General features: G+C 39.1%; 1 protein-coding gene across 1 annotated transcript in view; it reads right to left on the reverse strand.

The window, feature by feature from the left end:
• TRPC4 (transient receptor potential cation channel subfamily C member 4) overlaps positions 1-27,370 on the reverse strand; it is a 191,618-nt gene that overhangs the window by 19,824 nt on the left and 144,424 nt on the right. Inside the window, exons 5-7 of the mRNA XM_067563036.1 lie at positions 15,738-15,877; positions 2,327-2,637; positions 89-284 (exon numbers count right to left, since the gene is read on the reverse strand). Of these exons, the coding sequence (XP_067419137.1) occupies positions 89-284; positions 2,327-2,637; positions 15,738-15,877 (647 nt within the window). The remainder of the gene's footprint in view (positions 1-88; positions 285-2,326; positions 2,638-15,737; positions 15,878-27,370) is intronic.

Here is a 27,370-nt window from a genome sequence, read left to right on the forward strand (position 1 = left end):
TTAAATGAGATTTAATGCTGGAAAAGCAGATTTTGGAATGCAGAAAAAATACTCACTGCAAATGATTCAATAAGGAGAAATAACTTACAGCAATGAGCTGATAAGAATTATTCATCATGGCGATTAGCATGTTGAGTAGAACAACCAACGAGATGACATTATAAGTTCCAAACATGGTAGCCCCAACAAACTCAGTAAATTCATGTCGTGGTTTTACATTGGTCACATACAGATTGATGAGACCAAATATAGACCAGAATAATGACTGTAGTGTTTCAAATAATCTGAAAAATAAATAGGTATAATATTGATCAATACCAGCAAATGTACATACATACACAAATCTTTCCCCACATGCTCAGTCAAAGTCCTTTGTGATAGTGGTCAGAATTTGCCCCAGTATACACAAAATTATGTAATTTCCCAGGGAATTTTTGGCTAAACTCTTCAAACTTGAGTCCTTAAAAGCCAGGCATCTAAATACATAAATTGTCCCTTAAGTAAATGGCTGATTTTATTCAAATCAGTGCTCAGCACCTCTGAAAATCATACCAATTATTTAAATATAGGTACCTACATTTGAAAATTTTGGCCCACATGTCTAAAGTTGATTCTATTGAAGTCAATGGGAGCTTTGCCTTGACATCAGTGGGGCAGAATTGGACCTATACATTAATGTAGTGACTGAATTTCAGCAGTGGGTGTGCCATATGAAAGAAGAAGAAGAAGTGGGTTAAAATGATTTGTTTGTATCAGTAAACACTTTGTATAATCAGCTGTCGCAATTTATAGTGTGCTTTGAGAGTCTTCCAGATAAAAGGAGCTGTCTAGTTCTAGGGCCATTCCCATAGTTAGTATATATTTTGTTTACTAAAGACCTGAGAAATTCAAAGTTAAAGCTGACAATCCCAAAATGACATTGTGCTTCTACAATTATATTATATAATACCCCCTTAGAGATATGGCTAGGACAGCAGTGAGGATGCCAAATAATAAGTTGCCATCTTTCAAACAGCATCTGTAGGAACTAAACAGTTTAAAATAATATCACTTCCTTGTAACACAAAGCTGTGCTAGTACACTACAAATTATTATTTGGAGCCCTGATTAGCCTACGCTCCTGGGCAGTATGGAGCAAAGCTTTACAGCATGTCTATGGAAGTCCTAAGGCCTGATTCTCCTCTCTTTTATACCAGTGCAAATCAGGAGTTACTGAACTGGACTTGAGTTACAGATGTGTAAAGCTGGGGCAAGTGAGTGGAGAACCGGGCCCATGGTGCCTCCAAGGAATGGCTGTGCAGCCCATCTTTCTGCTGTTGCTGAATGGCACTAAATTCCCTGGGTGGCAATTTCTGGTGCCCTTGGGGAAGCCCTTTCTAGGGCCACAAACACTGCCAGCATTCTTCTTCAGCTCCCCAGGGAAGAGATTCAAATTATCATTGCCTCCCTCACTGACACCCTGGTGGGGAAGTGGCTCATGGCACAATTTAAATGCCGGCGAGTAGCTAAATATGACTTACAGAACTCAGCCAGTAATAGCTGTTTGTATGAGAAGTTTGATTCAGAGTGGAAGGTGAAAGTTTAAGTAGTAAATCAAGTAGTGAATTAGAATTTAGAAATCTGTCACAACATGATACATCTAAAGAATTAAAATATTGACTTTCAGAGTGAGGGAAAATAAATAATTGGAACCGATTATTACTTAAGCTTTAAGAGAAAAGTGAGGCTGTAGAGATTGAACAATTACAAGGAATTCACTTGAAGATGTCCTGGCACTCAAGGTCACTGGCAGCTTGGACTGAGTTTTTTTCCTTATCCTGCTTCAGTGGAAACTTGGACATCCAATTTATCCACCACACAAAGTATCTTGAAGTTTTTGAAAATGGAAGTTGTTCAAAAGATGACACATTTAATCTTAGCAAGCAGACATAGCAGAAAACCACAGCAAACTTTACCTGTTGAAGCAAACTCTGAGCAGGTTTAATTCATTTTTTCGGTGTCAGAGCTGTATTTTATAACCCAAATTACACTATTATCTGATTTTCTCATTTCAGCTCATATCCTTTTAAGTTAATTTTGCAGATGTCTTTCTGGCTTAGACTATACATTAGCATAGACTGTTGTAAGCATTAATTATTGTTATTATTATTTATTTTTATTGAATGACCTAGCTACAGTCATGGACCAGGACTCCATTTTGCTAGATGCTGAACAAAAGAGATGGTTCCTGCCCCAAAGTGCTTACAATCTAAGCAGAGTTTACAGTCTGAAGTCAGTAAAATATTGCACGTAGCTAATGAAAAGTAGAAATGGACATGCCACTTACGTTGAAAATGCATTATTCTGCTTTTCACACCGTATTCCTTTGCAGTTGACTTCATTTGTTTCATAATAGAAGTACAGCTGGTTCAACCCATTTGCAAAAGCTAGCAGCACGAGACAGTATATGAATAGAAACTTTAAAATGTCCAGTAACATTCTTCCTAGAGATATTTGCAGAGGTCCCAGGTGAGAATTTGCAGTAAATAATGAGATCAAGCGCAGCGAACTAAAGATGTTCGCAATAGCAAACAATGCCTCAGCCACCAGTGTGGGGTGCCACATATCCCAGTTTTCTCGTGAGACTAATCCACTATACTGGAAACAAAATAGAAAAGGGAAAGTTATACTTTTGTTTTCATACAGAAACCAATGTTGTTCAGCTTCTTTGCGGAGGCATTCTGTTTAGACACCAATTGCACAAAAATTAGCCCCTTTTTTTTGGAATGTACTATGTCTGGTTTGTCTCTTCAAAAGAGATTATAATCTTAATATTAGAATAAATATAGTTTGTGTGTTCGTCCTTATCCAGAACTTTGTCTGAAGGATAATTTATGATAGCCTTTTTGTGTTTTGTTAAGATTTTGTTGCAGTGAAAGGATTATATGTCTGGTCTTTTTGTAACTGTCTGTGACACACTGTACACACTGTAACTGTATATAGCAAATTTATGAAGGTCTGGCTTTCTAGAAATGTAGAAAGTGGGCGTTGGATCCTGCAAACTACATGAAACTACTCAAGTGAATAAGGACTCCACATGTAAGGGTTTAATAGATCAAGGCCTGGATAATCATTGAAAAGTTGCAATACAGTAGATAAAGAATAAGAATATCATTTAATCATTAATTTTAAAACAATGATCAGGTCTATTTGTTCTCCCTTTGAGTCATGCCTAATTGTTTACTTACCTCATTTTCAGCCAGTCTGATTCTTGTAATTATGAATCTTTAGCATTCCAAGCCTACCAACAGGTTCCATGAAGTTGAAATGCATTTTAAAATAAAACCTTTCTGAATACTGTGATGTAACTTATTGATTATCTATTGAGCACTGTTAATATGATCTGTGCTGTTCAGAACATATCAGGAGACACGGGGCGAGATTCACAAAAGGACTGATGCACCTAACTGCCACTTTAAGCACCTAAATCCCAGAATCAGGCCCAGTGGGATTCACAAAACCTCTGTTCAGCCGTCCCCAAACATTGTAGGTGTCTAATTTCACTTGGCACCTATATTTTTTTTATGTAAAAACTCCATAAGCACCTACATTTCTGCCTCTGCTTTGCTACTGCACTGCCAGATGTCTGGACTTCTAAGCCCCAAAGCGATGTGTGAACCGGGGAAAGATAGGCATTGGAATTGTGGGGCTGGATCTGGTAAGTGTGCTTAGAACTTGCCTGTGGGGGCCTGATCCAGGAGGTGAGCACAGACAAAACAGCATGTGGGGGAAAGAGGACCTTCCTCATAACTTTTACCTCAGTGTACACACCTGGGATGTGGGAGCAGGTGGGATTCTGAGAGCACTTATTTGGGAGGTGGGACACCCGGTACCCCTTCTCCAATGACTCTTGTAACCCGCATCCACATTCGTGAGGTAAGATATATATTGCATATATATTGCAGTAACTCCTGAACTAGGGGCCCTCCCTCTACACTGGTTTAGGACATTTGCACCTAGGTGCATGTACAGAATTCAGCAATTTTTTTTTTAAATTTATCATAAAAAAAAAAAAGAAAAATTTCTGTACCAAAATAGTATGTGAGGTACAAATGTATTCCAAATGTATTGCATTGTTATTTTGTCCCTTGGCTACATTGCCATATTTGCCAAGGTCAGCTGGCCGGAAGGGCCACAAGCCATGTGGAGAATGCAGTGAATTTGTATGCGCTGCACCCCGTTCCACCCCACCTCAGTCTTCATGTGAAAATTGCATATAGACTGACACTGAATGAGACTCTTGCTCATTCTTTCAATTTGCTCATTAAAGAGTTTTTGTCTCAAACATTAAAGAATTGTTCTTAGTTTCTGAATGCACTGGAGGGGGGGGGGGGGGCAGGACAAAAGTTCCCCACAACACACTTAATTTAACTTTTTTTCATGACAATGGTTTTAAAATAAATTTTTTTGTCCTAAAACATTAATGTTTTAGCCACAGTGGAACAACTTCAACAAGAGACAGTGAGAGGGCCCCACATCAACCCAGTAGCTAGGGCGCACACCTGAAAGGTAGTAGAACCAGTTCAAATCCCTTCCCCTCCCTTCTCTATGAGAGTGGAGACTTTCACCAGAGGTCTCCCACATGTGAGGTGGGAGCTAAAAGTTAGGAGTGAGGTCCTCCTCTTCTCTCCCTCAGACTGCTTGCAAAAACCACATAAGTGCCCACCACCAAAAGATGGTTTGCAGCGGAGAATCCCAAGCAGAGGGAGATGTGTCCCTCCAGCCTGGACTTAGGTGTTAAACTTCCTAAAAGGGGATGGGGCTTAGGACACATTCCTCCCCTTAGCATATCCCACCAGCTAGTTTAGGAGAGGAGCTACCTAGTGGGCTGGCTTTTGTGACTCCCACTCGGAGGCACCTACCTATTCATTGTATAGAGCAGTGGTTCTCAAATGGTGTTCCGCGGAATCCTAGGGTTCCATGGGCTGAGCGGAAGGGTTCTGCGAAGAAGCTGTACCGCGCCGCCGAATGTTAAAAAAATCTGGTGCCGCCGAACAGCTGTTTGTGTGCTGCTGTTCAGCTGTTCTTGCGCCGCCGAGCAGCGGATGGTGCCGCCGAACAGCTGATGGCGCTGCCGAACAGCTGATGGGGTCGCCAAAAACGGCCCTGAAAGCGTGCCGCCGAATCAAGTAAACACCGCGCCGCCGAAAAGAGGAAGATTTCCTTGACTTTTTGGCACACGGTATAGCATTGGCTGGCAAGGGTTCCGAGGGCATGGCATGGGCACGCAAGAGTTCCGTGGGTGGAAAGAAATTGAGAAACACTGGTATAGAGAGACTAGGTGTCAAACGTAGGCTTTGCGAATCCCAGTGATTTTCTAGGTGCCTAAAAGTCAGGCATGGCAATGCTCAGCATTGCCATGCCCAAGCTCCTTTGTGAAGCTAGCCCATAATCCCTACCCTGGAGTGCTTACAGGGATCATACTACTGCTCTGTCTTCCAGGGGTGTTATATGGATAAATTCTTTAAAGGTCATGCAGTGCTTTGTGATCGACTGATGAAAAGTGCTATATAAGAACTGGGTATTATTATTAGTACTCAAGTCTAAGTCCAACAGACAGTATAACATGAGGGTGGCAAAAAAGGGGCTAGAACACAAGCTGTATTTGCTCTCTCTGTGTCAAGTCATATCTCTCTTGGTGCTTATATGGTCCTCAATATCACAGCATCTGAGCACCCATCAATCAACAATGGATTTGCCTCTATTACTCCCATTTTACTAGACACAGGAGAGAAAAAAGTGACACAGGAAGTCTATGTCTAAGCTATGAATGGGACCAGCCCTGTTGGAGTCCCCAGCCACTGCCCTAGCCACTATACCATTCTTTGTACTCTAATCACCTTTCTCGTAAAATCAAGCTTTTACTACTGTTGACATGGTAGAATCAATACAGCTATGCAAGAACAGGACAGCTGTTATTCTGCCTCATGCATCATTAGCCAAATCATCGGTTCAGTTTTGATTGTAGAATCTTTATTACTGGTGATGACTTAAGTGGCAGAAAGGACACAACTTGTGTTGCAGAGCCATGGCTGAGTTTGTAATGCTAGCAGTCAGAAAAAAAATTGACTTGCAAACAGAAAATTGAATATGGAAGTAACTGACAGAATAAAGGTGGGACTCCTCAATGTCTTTTTCACAGTGATTTTTATGACTATTATTATTATATAGTATAATTTAGGCATCACTGTAAACTTACATGGCACTTTTATGAAGATATAATAAGAAACCCTCCATGTACTGAAGAGCTGACATGCTCAGATTTACAGTACATAGAGAAGACAGAACAATCTTTCAGGTTAGGGAAAGTGTAGAGAGGTTTGGGGGGTTAAATAAGGAGACACACATAATTAATGTAAGAACAAGATTTTAAGAACATATTTGTAGATGGGGAGAGAGGGAGCTCTTGGAGAAGAACAGGAAACCTTTCAAGTGCAGGGAATATCATAAATGAAGGCATGTAGCTGAGGAGATTTAGAGAGCAGTGAGAAAAGAGGATTGGAAGGAGTTTAGAAAGTGGAAAACTAGTGAACAAATGAAAGCAAAGATGTCTTTGGGGAGAGAAGGTTGTAGTGACTTGGAGGGGATGGCTAGGAGCTTGGATATGTTTAGAGACCAGAAGTCATTGAAAGGATCCCCAAGGGGTATATTGGGGTCAGAAAGGAAGATAACTTTAACCATGAAGTTTTGGATAGATTGGATGGTGGAGAGTTGAGAACAAGGGAGAGCAGAGAGGAGAAAGTTACCGTAACAGAAGTAAGGGATGACAAATATTTGGACAAATATATGGACAAATATTTTATTAGTGGAGATTAGGAGAAAGGCTGGATTTTGTTGATTTTTTAAAGGAGTAATAGGAAGAAGAGAATTGAAAATGACAAGGAGTTTGTAAATCTGATATATGGACAGAAATGTGAAGTGACAAAGAAGGAAGGGAGTGGGATGGGAGGGAAAGAATGGTAAATTCTCTTATGGAGAAATGTGGTTTGAGAGGTTGGAAATGTCAAAAGGACACTTGGTGATACAAGCTTAAAACATAATGAAAGAGGTGAAGAGTGGAGATGTAGGTTTGGGAATGAGCCACATAAATGCAGTAGTTACAACATGGGAGCAGAAGATGTCAAGAGGAAGATGTATAGAAGGGATTAAGAACAGAAACTAGACTGATGCCAACAAGTAAGGGAAGGGAAGATGAAGACATATGGATGAAAATGCTGAAAGATTGTTTGTCAAGGAAAGAGAAGAACCAGGAGAGCACAGAATCACAAATATTAAGAGAAGAAAAAGAAGGAGGAATGAAGCTAACAAACCATGTCAAAGGCAGAAGAAAGATTAATAATAAGAACAGAAGAGAATAATTGCATGTAAGGGACATGGAGTGAAAAAGATACTAGCACAAATTGATACCTGTAGTTTGAGAGACAGGTTATACTCATCACATTTACTGAGGAGCTCAGTAACTCCTGAGAAGTGAAAGAGAAAAGTGCAAACAGATCATTTATGGAGAGAAAAGCCCGTTAAAAAAAAGTGAAAATGAAAGAAATATTAGCAGTGAATGGGCTGCTCTAAAGATGCTAATATTTATTTCATTTTTGATAGTTTTTTATGTTACAAGGCTTCTCAGAAATATTCTGATTGTAATCTATGACTCAAACTGCAGATTCCAGTTTGTACCGGTGTATCATTCTCCTTCCTAATCACTATGACTCACATTTACAAAAGTTCATGGAGTGCAATTAGCCACTTCATCATATAGCAAATGTAAGAGTTATTTCATATTTCTGTGTGTGCACTGTGATTATAATTTCTGTCTACAGTAATTTTATATTGAAACTGAATAAAAACTATTAGATAGATAAAGATAAAGACAGATTATGATGGGGCTGAAATGGGACAAGCTTAATAACAAAGCCAAAAAATACCCTTACTGCATAGAGACCAAACAAACCCAGTCAAAACTTCCCACCTCTATGGCCTCCTGTAAATTGCTCATTCAATAGTTTCCTCAAAAACAGTATGCGTATATTTATTTTATGAACTAATTTCAGTTCATTTGAACACAATAGGGTTATAAAAAGGATTAGGATATGAGATGCCTGTTTGATAGCATGTCGATATAAAGTCATGAGACATTGAGTAATATGAAGTGACTACAGGAACGTGAGATTTCCCAAACAAGAGAAGATTATTGATACATCAAGTGTTTTATCTTGATTCCACCAATGGCAATTCAAAGAAGATAAAAACACAAATATATGCTGCCACCTTGGTAATGCAGAGCTCTGCTTCTGCAACTCCTTCAGGGGGGCTTTGGATCAGGCCCTCTGTGGAGGCTTTCTACCAGGTCATCATTTTACACTGACCAACCTCTGATAAAGCATGAGATTTGATTTCTTAAATTCCTTATACTGTAACAATTGATATAATCTGCACTCCCCTACCAGACCCCACACAACATTTCAGCATGTTGCAAAGGCAGTCATCTATTTAATAACTATTTAGGATTACATAGGAGAAATGAATAGTCTACACCTATGGAAAATTGAAGAAAGCAAAATATGGACAGATTAGAACTATGTAAACACTAGAACTTCACAGCAAATGTATCACAGGTATATTAATGATACCAAGGGAATATGAAATAACAGTTCCTGATGATTATTCACAGAAAACCAAACACGAGATTAATATCCAAGACAGTTGTAAGCATTGGGAAGGTGGCCAGCTAATTACTTTTGTCCCTCTAGAGCAGAATCATAAATTGCAGAATTATCATATGATCCTAAGGACAGACAGTGTGGTCGAGTTGTTATAAAAATGTGAATTAGGAGATCTAGTTTTAGTTGCAGCTCTGCTATTGACTATCTGTCTGACCTTAACCAAGTCACATATGCCTCTTGCTATCTCAGTTTCCTCATCTATAATAAAGGGATAAACATTTTTTCTACATCAGTAAAACACTTTGAAATCCTTGGATGAAAGGTACTATATAAATTCAAATTATTGTTATTCAGACATGTATGTCACAGTCTGTACTGTCATTAGGCTACATTTCAGTAGAGGAACACTGAGAACAATTGGCCAAAAGACGTTAAACAACAAAAGTGAAGCACAGAAAATATACTTTTTCTTGCTGTGGAATTAATACTCCAGTGCAAATGAATGTCTGATCTTTGGAATGGGACAAATATCAATCAAAACCTTTTTACAATGCCAGAGAGATAGGCTAAGCATCCCATTGTTTGCAGCACTGATGTTAGGGAAAAAAACCCATCCTGCTACTAGTTAGCTGAGTAGATTCGATATGGAAATGATTGAGAGAATAAATATGGAGCCCAACAATGTCATTTATACAGAGTCACTTTTCAGGATAGGATTGCACTCTAAATATGAAATTCTGCCCCCAAAGTGATAGAATTACAGAGCATTTCATGCTAATGGGCAAGAGCCACTTATTCAGTGACATCATCTGAGTGCGGTCTCTGATGTAGCTGAAAACAGACAGTACTGGAAGCCATGCTTCAGTTTAATAAACTGTTAAAAGCATCCTTGGATGTAATGCATCAAAGTGAGAGAAGTAGCACTTGACTTAGCAGTACAAAACATACTGTAGTTTCAAAATATAAACAGAATCATTTGTCTTACAGGATAAATAGTTCTATTTATATTTATAATCCTCAATCGACGCAGCTATGTTCCCTAAAATGAATCATACCTTTATGAACTTAAAATGTATGAAATTACATTACATTTATAACCAAGTGACATTTATTAGCACAAAAAGAGAGAAAGAGAGATACAATACATATATAATGGGACATGAATTGGATAATCAAATAGGACTTTATCTTTAAATTGTGTGTTTATAGATAAACAGGTATAAGAGACCAGGGCCCAGACCAGGCCTCAAAGATATTTAGGCGCCTAAGTCCTTTGAAGATCTGGCCCTGGTCCTCAGTTGAACATGAAACACTTAGCACTGGGGTGGGAGAATGGGCAAAAGGCTTTAAGATTTCTATTGTTCTGATCTTGGACCCAACTAGGGATACTCCAGTCCCTGCTGATAACTTAGACCAGCCTATGGGCTACTTTAAATAACATTCAGCTGCTTGCAGCATCAAAGGTTTGTTATCATCCAGGACTTTTTCTTCCAGCAATTAACTCTTTTTTTTCTGGGAACATCTCCCACATCAGGGAATAGCATATAGCTGCTATGTCTCTTACACAAGGAGGCTGGTTAAGATGAGAGTCTGGCTGCATTGTGTCACTGGAGTGATACACAGCCGGTAGAATACATTTGAGAATTGGGCCTATATTTATTTCAGTAAATACAGGCAAAATTATATTTCAGCAAAAATAGTCATGCAGCCTTTAGCAAATGAAAGTAGAAGTCATATATTATAACATATTGGTAGTGTTTGTAATCCCTTTGGACCTCATTTGTACAACTGAAAAACGATAATATTTTAAGAATTTGAAATTAATGTGATTGGTTAATCAATTAACCCACTCATTATTTCAGTTCCTTACAGTAGATGCATTATTTATATACTCTGATTTAATCATTTTACCAAAGGAGAGGTGAAAAAAAGAAAGGAAAAAAAAAAGCTAATTGGCTTTAAAAATCACATGCATAACAAAACAAATAACTGCAGAATTAAAGGCGATATTTTATGCACTGCGTTTACATTTGGAGTCTAATTAGCATCCTAACATTAATTTGGAGGGTAATGGATGAATATTACTTCAGACACCGTCACATTGGAATCTGATTAAAAGGCAGAAGCTGTCTGGGAGATGAAAGGATTATTATGGTTTCAAATTAATATTGTTCTAAAGTGAAAAATCAGATGTCAGCAATGCTTTAGAAGGGTTTGCATTACCAATGAGATTGTTATTTTGCATTTTGGGCTAGTAAAAAAGCTATTTCCTGGTCACTCTATATGAAACTGTGTCTGCATGTCCGAGCACATTCCATTAGCTTTCTGAATAAAAAGGGACAGTGTTTTCTCCACCTTTTCAAATACCTTTGCTCTTCCTGAGTGATGCATGGGGACTCGAATCTGGCCACAGCTGCTTAGGTAAGAATTCCCCTGAGGAGCTCTAAGTGGGTATAAAATCAGCACAGGCAGGTACTATGCCAAACACCCTCTGCAATGGGCCAAATTCTGCCCACGAGACGACGCCACCTGCCCCCGAATGTGTTTGGACATGGGCCACAAACACTGTGTAGGGAAGCTGCCCTTTTGTAGATCAAAACGACAGCTTCCTCGTGGCGTGACAATGCAGGTATAGTGCATGCACTGCCATTTTGTAAAATGGTGTCCTCTTGGTAGGGTGTTTCTGCAGGGGTCTGGACATCTGACTGTGAAGATGTGGCTGAGAGGATGCCATTTGCACCATCAGGCTGTGCAAGCAGCCAGAGGAGAGATTTGAATCCAAAATCCATATTTGTGGGCAGCAGCCTCAACAACAGCGCATCCTCTCTGCTCGAACTGGTGGCCTGTGCTAGTCTTTTCTGAGAGGGAATGTGCTGTGGCTTATAAGCTTCTTACGGCAGGGCCCATATCTTTTTATGCCACCCTGAGTACCCTGGTGGCACTCAAGCATAAAGAATCATTGTAAGTCACTGTCTCTGTGCTCCCCTCGTATCACCAAAATAGACTTCCTAATTCCTGGCCTCATTTTCTTAACAGCGAATTCCTCTTTCTGACTTGTGAGATGAGCCACAATGGATTCATTTTTACGCTGAGTATCTCCTCCAGCAGTGAGTCTAGTGATGCAGTTATGTGCAAAAAACCAAGAATGCAAGAAATGTGCTGGCAAATATTGTCATGCTTTATTTGAATATGGCTTCACCAATATTTTTGTCAAGAATGAAGAAAAGCCAAAATGCCTGCTATGTTACACAGTGTTATCTAGCAAAAGCATGAACCCTAATAAACTTAAATGACCTTTGGAAGCCCTTCACAAGGAACACATAAGAAAACCAAGGTCATTTTTCCATCACTGGACAGATGAACTTTCACGTCAACAAGTGCAATTCAAGAGAGCCCTGTCCATCTCTGATCAAGCTCAAAGGGCATCATCTGAGGTGAGTTACTGCATTGCACAGGCTAAGAAGCCTTACACAACTGGAGAGACTTTGATTTTGCCAGATGCAATCAATATTGTAAAGATAATGGGTGGGGAAACCAAGGCAAACAAACTCAAAGACATACAGTGAATTGAAGGATTGAGGCGATAGCAGCAGATCAGGAAAACACAATGATGGACCGTCTGAAAAACACAGATGCTTTTGCTCTTCAAGTTGATGAAGGTCATGATGCACATTTCTTGGCTTTTGTGAAATACACATGGGAGAGTGCAATTCTTGAAGATATTCTGTTCTGTCCCCCTCTTCCAGGACACAAGATTGCACAAGGAATGTTCGATGTGTTACATGACTACATGCACAACAAAAATCTCCCGGATGATGTGACAAAGCTTTTCTTCTACCTTCCTTTCTCCAGTGCTTCCTTCTAGCAGTAGGTCAGGGAATTGCTTCACTCCTTAGTGTTTCTTCCACCCTCTAGTGGTGGGTGAGGGTAATCCAGCCTCTTTAAGATGGCCACTCCCTGCTGGTGCCTGGTCCTGTCTCTGGATCTCACAGGCCCTTGCCTGTTCGCTGGGGCTCTTGCCCCTCCAGTGAAAGGCCAGTAGGAGTTGGGGGGGGGACGGACCCTGGTCCCACCCTTAGCTCCGAGCCACAACCCAGGGACCCTACAAGCCACAGCCTTACGCTGTGGCTTCAGGAAAGCTGCTAGATTCCCTGAGTTACTTCCCCATATCCCTTGATTTAATGTCTGTATCCTGCTCGGACAGGGGTCCTTCCTGGCCTCCTTGCCATGTAAAGTTCTTGCCTTGGACAGCCACATGGGCATGGTAGTGCCCAAACCAAATGTCTAGTTCTATCTTCCCTTTCTAACAGGGTCTCTTCCCTTAGGCCTTCGGGCCTGGGAAAGGTCCTTTGCCCTCTTTGGGCAGGGTATTCACACCCCCAGTCTTTGTACCTTCAGGGTTCTTTCCTGTCAGCATTCTGCTCCTTCTCCTAAACCCTCCTGGCTCTTGACAACATCTTCCCTGCTCACACACTCTGGTAGCTCACCTCACTCCCATAAGTCCAGCCAAACCCTTTCTCTGGAGGGGAGGCTTTTTAACAAGTCCTGGGTGGAGCCTTGATTGGCTCCAGGTGTATTAATTAACTGGGAGTAACCCCAGCTCAGCTACCAGGGGAAAAGAGACTTATTGATCCTGAGGCTGATATATCGATCTTGCATTCTCCGGTAGCCATTCAGCCATTCATTGACCCTGTCACAGTGATCATATTGTAGGATTTTGCACAGATGGAGCTCCATCTATGCCTAGCCACAAGCAGGTCTGTATGCCTTGGTAAAGAAAGTTGCTCCGTCTGCTGTATGGACTCACTGCATGATTTACAGAGAACTACAGGCATTTAAAGCTCTGAGTCCAGAGCTAGGTGAAGTTTTGCAGTATCATCTATTGTGAACTACATCAAGACAGCCTCTTCATGCATGTTTGTTTGCAAAACTGTGTGAAAACATGGAGTCTGATCATGACATGTTGTTATTCCACGCTGAGGCTCTCTGGCTCTCAAGAGGAAAAGTACTAGGATGATTCTTTTAACTGAGTGACAAACTGCATGCTTATGCAATGGACTGCAAAAAGAGTGAATTTGTTGATTTTCTATGTGACCTAAGGAAGATATCCCTTCTTGTCTATGTCACAGATATATTTGAGAAATCGAATGAACTGCATACAGGCCTGCAATAAAAGAACACCCACATTCTTCAGCTGAGTGGTTGAATCACAGGATTCATGAAGAAAATTGTTTTCTGGAAGAATAATCGATTGAAGACAAACTAGGAATCCTTCCCACAACTTTGCAAGTTCCTGGCTGTCAATGAAATTATTGAGCCTCCCACACAGGTGATGGCTGAGCATCTCAGCCAGATGGAGGAACAGTCTGCATCCTTTTTTCCTTGACTTGGACATGACAACTTATGATTGGGTGTGAAACCACTTTCAGTGCAAGCCTGATTCCATGGATTTGCCAACAGCTGATATTGAACAGCTCATCAAAATTTCCTGTGATCAATTCTTATGAGAAACATATGCCCAATTTTCTCTCCTGGAGTTCTGGTTCACTGTGAAGAATGAATATCCTGCACACTTAGTATGCACATTGAAACTGATGGTGCCATTCGTGAGCACGTAGTTGTGTGAAGCTGGATTCAGCACACTTGTGTCCATCAAGTCCCAGTATCGACCTACCTTTGATGTCACACTGAAAATTACCTGTGCAATTTCTACCACATCACCAAACTTCGAGAAGCTGTGTCACAATGTGCAAACTCATGTGTTACCTTAGAGAGTGCTAAATAACGTACTTAATTTGCAAATTCCTTGGATTCCTTGGTCACTACATTGCTTTATTGTGGTTTGGAGTCACAGAAAATAGCAAGTCTCAAAATGGAGTAAAAACTTTAGGAACACTTGATGTGATGGAAGAAGCAGGTCAGGTATGTGCAGGGGCTCTGTTCCAGTCTGCCATTTATCACCTGGGCACATGGACCCTTATGAACCATCATTAACTGACATAAATTAGAGAAGCTCCTAGGCTGCTCTAAACTTATACCAAGGCTGCAGCCAGAACAGCTATGACTTGAGAATAAGGAGCTGTAACAGCTTCTTTATGGCTGCCCACTTTCTGCTTAGCTACTGGATCCTGGCACAAGACAGAATCTGTAGAAATTGGATATTTGGTGGAAATAGACTTGAAGTCATTGAAATAAAATGATGATAATGAACAATATAAATTAGAAAGTTATCTGACTTAGATGTGATGAGAGCTGTTTGAAAGTGCTGATAAATTTTTCATGAAATTCATGTGAATATATTTTTCTCTCATTCGTAACCATTTTGAAAGAGAAATATTTAATTTTTATAAGGAATGTCCATGAAATTTTGAATTCAAATTGAAAACATGCAAAATTCAACTATTCATGCTTTTGAAACAAATGAATGTTTCTCTGGAAGAAATTTCAAATGTTGACAATGCCATATTTCTTATTTAAAAATAGGACAATGGGGAGTAAAATGGACTAATTTTACCAAACAATGCTCCTATTAGTGAGCCAAAATTCACATTAAATTTCAATTGATTGATGAAATTGGACCAAAAGCATTAAAAAATGTGAAAATCTTGCTTTTTAAGGTTCTTTTCAAATTTTGATTTGAATTTTTCATGCAATGCTAACACGAGGTTGTGTATAATTTGTTAGACAATCTTAGTAATAAAGTTTCAGAAGAAAAAATGATGCAAAGACTATCTGACATAAAATACATTTTTTACAACTAATAATAATAATGCTTGGCATTTGTATAGTACCTTACATCCAAACATCTCAAAATGCTTTACTGTTCCTGATGAATTAAGCCTTCCAACATCCCGTGGCATAGATAAAACATTAGAACCATTTTAGAGATGGAAAAAATGACAAACAGCTTAGTCAAGTGATTCATTGAGTCATTCTACTAGACTATTAATCTAAGAAACTTTCAAATATTGAAGCTAGTCAAAAAGTAGTTACTTAATATATTTCCTTGTAAATATTAGCTAACAATAGAACGATTACCTTAAAAAATGCAACAATTTTCAAGGAAATTGTTGCCAAGTATAAGGAGTTCATTACGAAATCCATTAGGTTCCACCAGTCATGAATGTAATCCTGTAGTCCACCATCCCACATCTGTTTAATTTCACCCCATATAAAACCTGTAAATATAAAAGAATTCACTCTAAGCATGGTTTTAAAAAGAACTTTATACAGATCAGTCATTTAGACTTCATTTTCTGATTCATGTTTCCAAAATGCATTCACTAAGCAAGCAGCAACTGGCATGTCATTCAACTAAGCATATAGCATCATTTTCTTTTGCTTTCCTTCTATTACCTTTCCGTTACATTCTAAAGAGCTTATAAAAAGTGGTCTAGCATAGCAGCTATTGCCATAGTCTGCCCTTTAGCTTTGTGTCTCTAATGGATCTCAATGGAAATTGTACAACTGAAAAAACTGACCATTAGCTTATTTCAACGAAAATGTATCCTATCACAAGGAAGAGAGATTTTAGCTTTGTTATCCACAATGGAAGGTAACAAATCTCCTATTTCCCAAAGAAATCCTTAATGTCTTTAGCAAAATATTTCTAGCTGAAATATTAAAAACCATAGCACATTCATTTTAAACCTGGTGAACTGGGAACAGTTTTCAGGTGTACTCCCTGCATAACACTTTGGAGATAGCAATACAGAAATATTTATAGTCCTTGGGAAATTTTGCATCTGGTGTGATGTGAGCTGAACTTAACAGCTCCAGAGAGAGAGGCATGTGGAGACACTATAAAGCTAAAATCATTAAAGGCCTCCCTCAGGAGAATGTGCTGAATTAATGCTTGCATATTATGAGGCACTTAAACCCAGCATTTAAAATATATATTGAAAATAAATATGTACAATCTTTTGGTTAAAGATACCAGTGAAAGTTTCACATTTTTCAGTTTTACTTTCTTCTCTCTCTCTAAGTGAGTGTAAATGCTCATGAAAGGTGCATGCTGACAGCAGTGGAGACTGAAATCCTCTATTTATACCTGGGGGGAATACCCTTATGTTGTTTATCACCTTTTCCTTTATCCTCTCTTTCAGTAACATTAGGCAAAGGCTAATGAGCCTTGTACCAATACATTCTAGAATCTGGAATTACCTTTTAGTCATAATCAATATTTTCACCTAAGGTGGCTACATGGAGGAGACGACAGACCCAACTCCTCTTTTGCCTTCATTGGTGCCAAAGACTGTTTTGTTTTGTTTTCCCTGACATCATAAAATAAAGGCCTGATACACACAGTGCTGGTAAGAAACTAATCTTTGTTCCCCTTCCACAGTCACACGTTATAAGTCAGGGTAATGAAAGGTTAGGATGTTGTCACATAGCAAGACTCAGTATACATTGACTGCACTGGTTACTATTACAATCGGGGGCATGGATCAGCATTCATGTTGTGCTCCCTGTATGTACATGGCCTGAGACAGGGAAGCTAATGATCCAACCAGCGGACTATATTCAGTGATGAATCATGGTCACATGCCATCTGAGGCATGTTGCGTATATGCTAAGAAGAAGTCTGTTACGTCGTAGTGCACAGATGGCATCCGCTTATATAAGGGAAGGAGCATCCCCTTTAAAGGGGTATCCAACCCACTCTAGCTGTGCGGCTGAATGTCAGTCACTGTGGAGTGTGGGAGGTCTGAATGTGACCTAAGGACCTCTTCCTGAAAACTGGCAGAGGGCATAAGGGGTGCAAAGGGTTAACAGGGATCCCCTGGGTCTGAGAGCTACATTATAGTTCTCAAAAGGGAGCATGTGAAGTCTGAACTGAGAGCCAGGCACACACTGGTCCTCATAACCATTGCAAAATGTATGGAAGGCTAACATTTAAAGCATTGTGTGTCTGCACTGGAAATTAGGTTCTTAAGGTCTGTGAATTAAAGCAGATCACCAGGGGGTGACAGATATGTTCCTTTCAGACAGAAGGTAACAGATATTTCTCACTCTGTCTGGTTACATGTAAATTGAGTATTGTATGTTTCACAATGGATGCCTATTTACACACAGAGCCAAATCCTAATCAAAGTTTGCAGAACATAGGAGAAGCCTACAGGAAAAAACAGCCTGTGTGGGGAGGGATGCAGGGGCATCCTGTTTACGAGTAAAGACAATGGAGTGTTGGAATATATCTAGAGGCACAGGGGCTTACCTCAGTATTCTTCACCTAGTAGACAAGCTGCCAGTGTGCATGTCTTATGAACCAAGAGTCACAGCCAGACAGACTGTAAAACGCTGGGAGAAAGACTCTGAGGTGAGCTAAACTCTACTGGACCGGAACATATCTTGTTAGATAAGCCTAGGCTATAGAATGTGTGTTATTTTATATGTAACCATTTGTTTCCATTAATTCTACTGGCTTCTTCTTGAATCTCTATTCTGTGTTAAATAAACAATTTCTTTGTTAAATAAACAAGACTTCCTCATGCTAAAGGCAGGTGGTAGTGAGGTATCTCACAATCAAGCTACCCCTAATAAGCATCACACTCAGTCATCCTTTCTTCCAATGGCTGAGTGGTAGAGCTGCCAACCTTACCCATAGTCCCTGAATTTGGCTTGCTGTTGGGAAATCTCTCCAGATTCAAGAAAGATGTAGATAACTGTGTAAATGGAAAGACCCGAGAACAAGGAGGCCTTAGAGATTCACGGTCATGTCAACCTAAGTAAATTCTTCCCCAATTAATCACTGTTAAGTATTCCACTTAGAATACTGCTTGAGGATAGTGCTGAATGGCACTGGGATGACTAATAAGACAAAAGTTTCAGGTACTAAAAAAAAAAAAAAAAAAAAAAAAAAAAAAAAAAAAAAAAAAAAAAAAAAAAAAAAAAAAAAAGGTCATGGATGCACAGGGCTGAAATAATTTGACATTACAAACAGCCTAAAATCTGAGCTGATGCAACCTCACAAGGGCTGGGAGCTGTTTTTCTGTAAGACAATAACTTAATGACACATGCTTTCAAAGCATGATCTCAACCACCGCAGAGCTAAGTTCAGACTAATCATAAAAAAAATTAAAAATAGCTTGCATTTCTTTGTCAGTTTTATGATTTTATGGGCAGAAAGCAGCCATATCACAGAAATCATTGGTCCAAGCACAGCATAGGTTTCAGAAAATGATAATGAAATTGCGAATAGTCTCATTAATTCTGCAATACTGGTCTAATAACAGCATTCTTAGGGTAGAAATGCTTTCAAGAGGGCCTATAAAAAGTTTGACTTTTAAACTCTTGTCTGACATCTTCATAACCAGATGCTAGAGCATAAAGATAGAAAGCTTCTATAGATAGAAAGATTGCCTTCTATGAAGAGATGACTGGCTGTATGGTTATGGGGAAAGCGGTGGACTTTAGCAAAGTTTGTGATACAGTCTCCCACAGTATGGATATGAGTCAGCAGTGTGCCCTGATTGCCAAGAAGGCTAATAGCATATTGGGCTGCATTAGTAGGAGCACTGCCAGCAGATCGAGGGAAGTGATTATTCCCCTCTATTCGGCATTGGTGAGGCCACATTTGGAATATTGTGTCCAGTTTTGGGCCCCCCACTACAAAAAGGATGTGGAGAAGTTGGAGAGAGTCCAGCGGAGAGCAACAAAAATGATTAGGGGACTGAACCACAAGACTTATGAGGAGAGACTGAGGGAACTAATCTTGTTTAGTCTGCAAAAGAGAAGAATGAGGGGGGATTTGATAGCAGCCTTTAACTACCTGAAAGGGGGTTCCAGGGAGGATGGAGCTAGGCTGTTCTCAATGGTAGTAGATGACAGAAAAAGGAGCAATGGTCTCAAGTTGCAGTGGCGGAGGTCTAGGTTGGATATTAGGAAAAGGTTTCCCACTAGGAGGGTGGTGAAGCACTGGAATGGGTTACCTAGGGAGGTGGTGGAATCTCCATCTTTACAGGTTTTTAAATTGCAGCTTGACAAAGCCCTGGCTGGGATGATTTAGTTGAGGTTAGTCCTGCTTTGAGCAGTGGGTTGGACTAGATGATCTCCTGAGGTCCCTTCCAACTCTAATATTCTAAGATTCTATGAAAAAAATTAAGAAAGTTTTCATCTTTGAAAACCCATTTTTCACTGAAAAACAGTTTTGACCAAAAAAAAGTCCAAAGACCTCTTTAAAAACCTAGAGTCAATTTTAAGAACAGGATATTTGTTTTTTTCTGATACATTTGTGGGGTTTTTTATTATAAAATAAATACTTGTATCAGTTTTTATCTACCAAACACAAACAGCACAGATAAAGGCAATACAAATTTCCTTGCACTGTCCCACCAATTTGACTCTAAGGAGGAAAGGGTAGTTCAGTCTCCATCCCTTTTTATTCCTAGGTTTCCAAATACCTGCCAGATTATAAAATATTTTTGGTCACTGATGATTGATCCCATTATCAATCAGTCTTTTAAACTTTTAAACAACACTTTTCCCCCCCATTTCTCATTAAAATAATTAATCAATTAAAAAGTAAGGTCTATAAACTGACAAAAATATTTAGACACACCTTGGTTAAATTCCTTTCTAGAAAACAAATCCTGAACGAATACAAAACAAAACTGATTCTCAAGAGTCTGTGGAAACTTCATGAAAATGTTTTCCCATCTCCACAACACAAACATTTGGAAAACTGCCTTCTCTTTTTTATACATTTATTCCAGGACTCACAAATTCATAGCTAATGCCTCATTGTAAATATTAATGTCAGGACTGGCAGCAAAAGAAACAAGAAAAACAATATTTGGAACTAGTAAAAGTACTTTTGGCTTTTTAAAAATATCTGTGGATCCCTGTCGGATGCTGGTTCCAACCTTTCCCACAACAGCCCAGCCACTCTGTGCTATTTCATTTTGCACAACATCAAATGATGAGAAGTAAGATGCAAGGGTATTAGCAAGCTCTGCAACAGTGAATCCCTCACATGCCAAGTTCATCTACTGCCTTCAGGTAGGTTTATGGCAAAATATTTATTACAAAGTTGTAAAATTGTTCATCTGATAACCTTCGCTTTGATCTGTTTGCTCTATAGTTACTCATTGGTTAAAAAAACACATTAACATTCAGAGCCAATGCCCACTGAAATGACGGGGAATCTTTCTACTGTCTTCAGTGACAGTTGGATCAGGCCCCAAAGAGCCCTCCTTTTTCAGGTCCATTTTATATCTAGCACAATGAACTACTCTTCTCATATGGAATATGAAGCCAAGAAGAGATGGATTAAAGGGGCAGCAAGGTCTAATAATTAGAACATGGGACTCCAACCTAGTGATACCGGTGTTTTAATCCCCACTCTGCCACTAAATCACCTTTTGGCCCTGGGTAGGCCCCTTTTGCCTTCACTTTCCCACGTTCATACTTCAAGCTGGGAGTGTGATTCTTAGCTCGAGGAGACACACTGACGCTAACTTTGGTCGAGCTAGCATGATAAAATGCAGCTGTTGCAGTGTGTGTGGTGGGAGGTGCTAGAAGCCCAAATGTATACCTAGGACATTTGTGGTGGCTAGCCCGTCCCGCTGCTCCTGCTGTGGCAGCTACACTCCATTTGTAGCACGCGGGCTTGATAAGAGCTTGTGCGAGAATGTCTCCTTGAGCTGAGAATTACACCCCTGTCTCAAAACGCAGTCAGAACCTGTAAAGCACTTGCCTCCCTCACAGAATTGTAGTGAGGATTAAGCAGTTACAGTAACGTTGCAAAGTGCTCCGAAGACTCAAAGTACTATATAAGGGCTACCCTTCTTTATAAAGCATTTGAAATCTATGGATGAACATTTCTGTATCAGAGCTGAGTATTAACTTATTATTTTAAGTTCATTGGGGTCAGATTAGTGCTGAGTGTTTCAAGTACTTAACTGATTTATACTTAGAACACTGTATTTACACTGGTCCCCAAGGGAAAGTGTAATGTGAAAGATTTAGTGTTGAGGGCGCAAATTAGTCCAGATACAGTTGTGGTGTTCGATTATGATGAGTGGTACTATATAAGCATACTGCACAGGGATGTACTGTACTTGCAAGTGCTAGCAGCTTGGGCAGTCTGCTTTGAATTGTCCACAAAAGATTTGAAGCTCAATTCTACCGCTTGTAATCACATGGAAGAGTACCTAATTACATGAGACTACTTACATAGTGAGATACTACTCAGTGCAAGTACTGGCAGTAGAATTGAGACATTAACCACTTGCCAGGATGGCTAAAATCTTAGGGGATTATTTCCTAATGAATGAATGAATAAATAGATAACAACAATCCTACCATTTGCTGTACCCTGGCACTTTCCAAAAGTAAATATATATTTAGCAGTTACCTTAAAAATATTTTGAAAGTCCTTTGCCAAAATGTTACTATCAAACACGTATGCATTACTACAGTGGGAACTGTAATGAGATGTAACTTAGTACATCTCCCTTGCTTTAATTATGCCTTTGTGTTTCATTGTTTTTCCTCTCATTTTGTCATGCCCTTGCAGTTCAAGGCTCTGGCAAAGAAATAATATATGAGATGGTGGTCTCGCAGTATTTCTGACCTGGCAGACCAGAAGCAGTAACACTGAATATGGTGTGAATTTTCAGCTCAATCTGGCATGGCTAAGAGTTCTAGGAACCTTTGGGTTTGTTTGAAATGAACATCCAAACCTTTCAGGTTCACTCATCTTGGGACTCAGTGGACTTAGAGGTGCCTCAGTGGTATAGGTGTAGTTTTCATGATGTTGGGAATGATATCAAGGGCATCTGTTTTATGTTTATTCTAACATAGGCTCCTAAGTCACTAGGGGTGAGATATTTAAAGGTATTTAGGTGCCTGGAGATACAGATAGATGCCTAGTGGGACTCTCAAAAGTGCCGATGTGCTTTTGAAAATCCAACCAAGCACCTATTTGCATTTTCAGGTACCAAGATACCTACAAAAAACTGGTCCTAGATGCTTTTGAAAGCATTTTGAAAAGGCCCTCCATGTGCAGTGCATTTGGTGGTTATTGACATATTTAGACTCTGCAGGATATATGAGATGCCAGTAATAACAAAAAACACCCAGTATTTGAGGACGTTTCTTCATGTTAATAAAGAAAGCAACTTGTGCCATGGACGCTACAAACAGAGTCTTTTATTAACTACTCTGAGGTCTCTAATTGAAGAGACCCATTGAACAGACAGTAATTGCTTTCTTCCTTTCATTCTTTGACATCCTCAGCAGCTTTCTTTTGATTTAGTGTCTAAATCTTATTTTAAGGGGTGCAATAGTTTACAATCCATGGAGGAGAAGACGTCTAGGAGCTAGCTATGTCAGTCTCTTGTTGGTAATGATCTGTACAAATTCTTCCTGTCCACCGATGCCATGGTGAATTATTATTTGCCAAAATTTTCAAACCCGTCTCAGAGTTAGGCTCCCTAATTTATGTTTAGGTACCTAATTAGACTCTGGGAGATTGTGAACTTGCTACAGGCAAAAGGCACCTCACAGGATTAAGCTGTTCATTAACTGGTTGCTGAATGTAACTAAAATTCATGACAACATCTAGCAACTATTTAAATCTTTCATCCATCTATCATCTAATTGTATCCAAATGGAACTGAAACAGGCATGAAAATATATTTCCCCAGATGGAATTGTGTTGTATGCAAAAAGTTTCACTCGGGTTGAGGGGGGGACGGGCAAAGAGGGGCGCACAGCAAAAAGCATGAAAAATTGTTTTGATTTGACCTCAGAAATGCAGATGAAGACTAGATTTTTATTTTTTTAAATCTTGGGGTTTTTTTCTTTGAAAAAGGTTAATTTATTCCAGGAGCAAATTAATGAATACTTTTAATTTTGGAAGGCAGAATTGGAAAATTTTTTACATTTAACTATGCCTTTAGTGTCACAAATGGAGAAAAACTGGACTTATCGCATATATATATATAGTGAAGCAAACTCAATATTGTTGCACAGTGCTGCTGTTGACCCCTGCTTACCGAACAGGGGATCTTCTAACCTAAACTACTGCTTCCATGCTCTCAGATATATTCTGCACAGGAGTCTGTATATAGCAATTTAAAGCAAAGTATGTCCTTATTTACTATTCGTGTGACTCTGCTGAACTCAGTCAATGTGAGGTGTAAATCTTGCAGAGTTTGTTTTATAATCTTTTAAGGTTTCATTGCCATTGCTTGTGGTTGTCATATGCAAACAGCTATGTTTATTTAACTTTTTATTTATAATTTAACAAATTATTTTCTTGCTTTCACAAGAGTTTACAGGAAATGACAAGGGTAAACCTGGGTTTATATTTTATATTAACTAAGAGATCCTTAATTTTATACATGTTAACATGTATTCCAACAGTTCATTGCTGCAATCCTATATTAATTAATTTGTACATTTCATATACACTTCTTGTTACTCTAATTAGTAATCTTCTTGTACACTTCTTGTTACCCTAATTTGTGCACTTCTGGTATACTTCTTGTTACTGTAATTAGTAATTACTATGCCTAAGTGCTTTTACAGCAGTATAACGGTGGTATTCATACAGAATATTTATCAATTAAGAGTGGGATTTTCAAAAGTGCCTAAGGCTCAGATCTTCAAAGGAACCATGGGAATTGGTGCCTAAATATCTTTGAGGATCTGGGCCAAAGTGATTTAGGAATACAAGCCCTATTGACTTTCAATGAAATTTGTGCTCCCAAGTCACTGTGGCACTTCTGAAAATCAGTAGGCACTTAATCTCATTGTTACTCTGAATATGTAGTCATATGAGTTTTAAATTGTCCTATTTTTTCAAAATCTCTTTTGCATAAATTCATAGGTCTATAGTACAGAATGAGTCACCATCATGAACTGTATTAAACTTTTCAGTAGTATTTGTATATGTACTAGAACAAATAGTTTTAATAGTCCTCTAAATTGTACATTTTGTAACTTTAACAGATAAAAGGATTTCAATTTTGGAATAACACCAATAGTGGCACTTGCTTGCTTAAAATATGATCAAGCTTCAGGTATTATGTACTATCTTGCCAAATACTGATTCCATCAATAAAGTGTTCTGGCTACAGTAAAACTGCAGATTTGGTTAGATGCTACCCTGGATGCAATAATGTTTTATATTATCTTGTAAAAACAGAGTGTTTGTAATTCTAAGCCATTGCCATTGGGAGGCAAGTCTGTCATAAATAACAAAATGGTATGTAAAAATCAAGGCTCAAATGGTCATTGTTAATGAAAGGAGCTCCTTTTATTTTTTGTGCTTTCTATTCATGCTATTGCGTTGTAGATTAGATGATATAGTTATAAGCATCACAGAAAAGCCCATGAGGAAATTAATAATTCTTACTTCAGAGTAGGGTGATTGAATGGTGTGCAGTAAAAAAAGGTCTATGGCCAAGCATTGAATAAAGAGGCGATAAAAAAATATTGCATACCAGCTCATTCAATGGCTGAATGGCTGAACCAATTTCTGACACCCACCAAAGAAAATTTTAACTCAAACAGTTAACATTTGGCAAAGTTATTAGCAACTGAAAGCCGGATTTTATAAGGAAAGTGTTGGGCGACCTTAATATGCAGAACAAAGGAAACTAATAAAGTTATTTGAAAAAGCAGGATTTCATTCCCTCTCATTTTTTAGCCCTGGGTTACATTGGTTCCAAAGGTCATGTAATTTATGCTTAACTTACTCTCACATTAGCTCACAGATATCATATGTTTTCATTGTATCTTCTTGGCTAGAGATCTGTTCCATAATGTATGTGTTTATTTTCCTCCACCATGCTTCCTTTGTCTCTGCCTGGCTGTGTGTTATTTCATCTGGGTGGCCACATCACCCTTTATCTCTGCTCCCTCTAACAATCCAATTTCTAGTACCTGCTGATCAATATTTTATGCTATGTTTTCCTGATCTGTTACTGGTAATGATCCCCACTGCTAATGTCACATCTATAAATGCTTCATACTGAACTCTTGCATATCAGTTCAGACAGTAGTGACGCTAGGTATAAACAGATTAAGCAATTGCCCCAGGTAGTTCAAAGGGGTCTCAGTTTAGTATTACATCCAAAATACCATTCATCTTATTTAACTTGGACACCAAATGTATTAGTATATGTTGTGTCGGTAAATATTCTGGTTTGCGGAAATAATGGAATTATAATTTTTGGGGTAGGTAAGAGGTAGCCCAAAGATACTCCTGCTTAGGGCCCCGGTGGGCTAACAGCACCTCTCTATTCAGGTGCACTTTGCTCTCAAAGCTCAACAAGACTATAATATCACATACATCCCATCAAGAATTTTTTCAGCCATGAAACCACAAGTCTCCCTCCTTCCCTATAGGTTCTTGCTCTCTAATAACCTGTATGAAACAATCTGACAGAAAGAACAAGGTATGGAAATGCATTGTTAAAAAAATCCATGAAATGCCTGTTCTTTTCACATTGAATACTATCCAGAGCCTTATTAAGCTGAACATTCTAGAGACCATAGAAATGCACACTCAATTTGCCCAAACAAACCCACTCTGAAATATTAGAAGTGTTAAGGAAACATGAAAATTAACAACAGAAAATAACAGGCATTTTTTCCATGCCCTTTCAAGAACTCGAGATGGATCCAACCAGGAAAATTGTATTATCTGAAAATAAATAATAAATAATAATAATAATAATATTCATAATAAAATAATAAATAAATAAATAAATAAATAAATAATAAAGGAGTTATAAGAACCCACAAATTACTTTTCTTAAGAATTTTCTTGTTAGAGAAGTTCCGTCTCTGAGGAAAATATTTTAATCTCTTTCTTTTTCTGACACTCCTGTTCACTCTTTTCCCCAGCAATCTAGCACAACTATAATAAGTGAGCCCTATTAATGCAGTGATTTTTTTGTAAGAGAAACCCTCTTTCTTGTTGCTGTGTCCACTAAGATCACTTAGAGAATGGTCTAGAAAAAGACAACCACCTGAAGAACAGTACATTCATGACAACCTAATAAAACATGCTACTACAGTATCAAGGACCCACTGCTCTTTGCTATGCCCTCACGGAACAGACTGGGGAAAAGAACAACGAAGTTATTAAAACACAGCTATTGAGTATAGAATTCCTAGAACTGAATGCCCGGATTGTCTGTTCCTCCATTCCTGTTCCAAAGGCAAGACTGGAAGGGGAAGGACAAAGGTGGCTTAAGCTAACTCTGTTGTCTCCCTATTCTTGAGTTTTCTGCAGGTCTGCCATAAATTAAAGCGGCCTCAGGGCTGCTCTAACTCAAAAGTTTACTTGCAATGCCCCCCATGGGTTGTCTGTCAGCTGAGAATAGTTTGACTCAAGCCATGTATCATCTCTCCTCTGACTTGTCCTCTACGTCAGGGGCTGTGACTTGGGCTGCTTTAGTGCTGTTTTGGCAGCTCCACGCTAGTTAGGGAAGTCCCTTACCCCAGAGACATTTGGGGAGAGGGCTGTTTCTGCCTGGTTTTTTGCCCCTTTCCCATTGCTGGTATAATGCAAAGGGACCATAGGGAAATCACATAGAATCCAGCAATGGTATGGATAATTTTGGGTGGAAGTTCTGTGACCTGTGTTACGCAAGAAGTCAGACTAGATGATCACAGTGGTCCCTTCTGGCCTTGGAATCTATGAATCTAGT

Source organism: Emydura macquarii, unplaced genomic scaffold, assembly GCF_026122565.2.
Source record: "Emydura macquarii macquarii isolate MOO-44397 ecotype Brisbane River unplaced genomic scaffold, CSIRO-AGI_Emac_v2 contig_2473, whole genome shotgun sequence".
NCBI lineage: Eukaryota > Metazoa > Chordata > Testudines > Chelidae > Emydura > Emydura macquarii.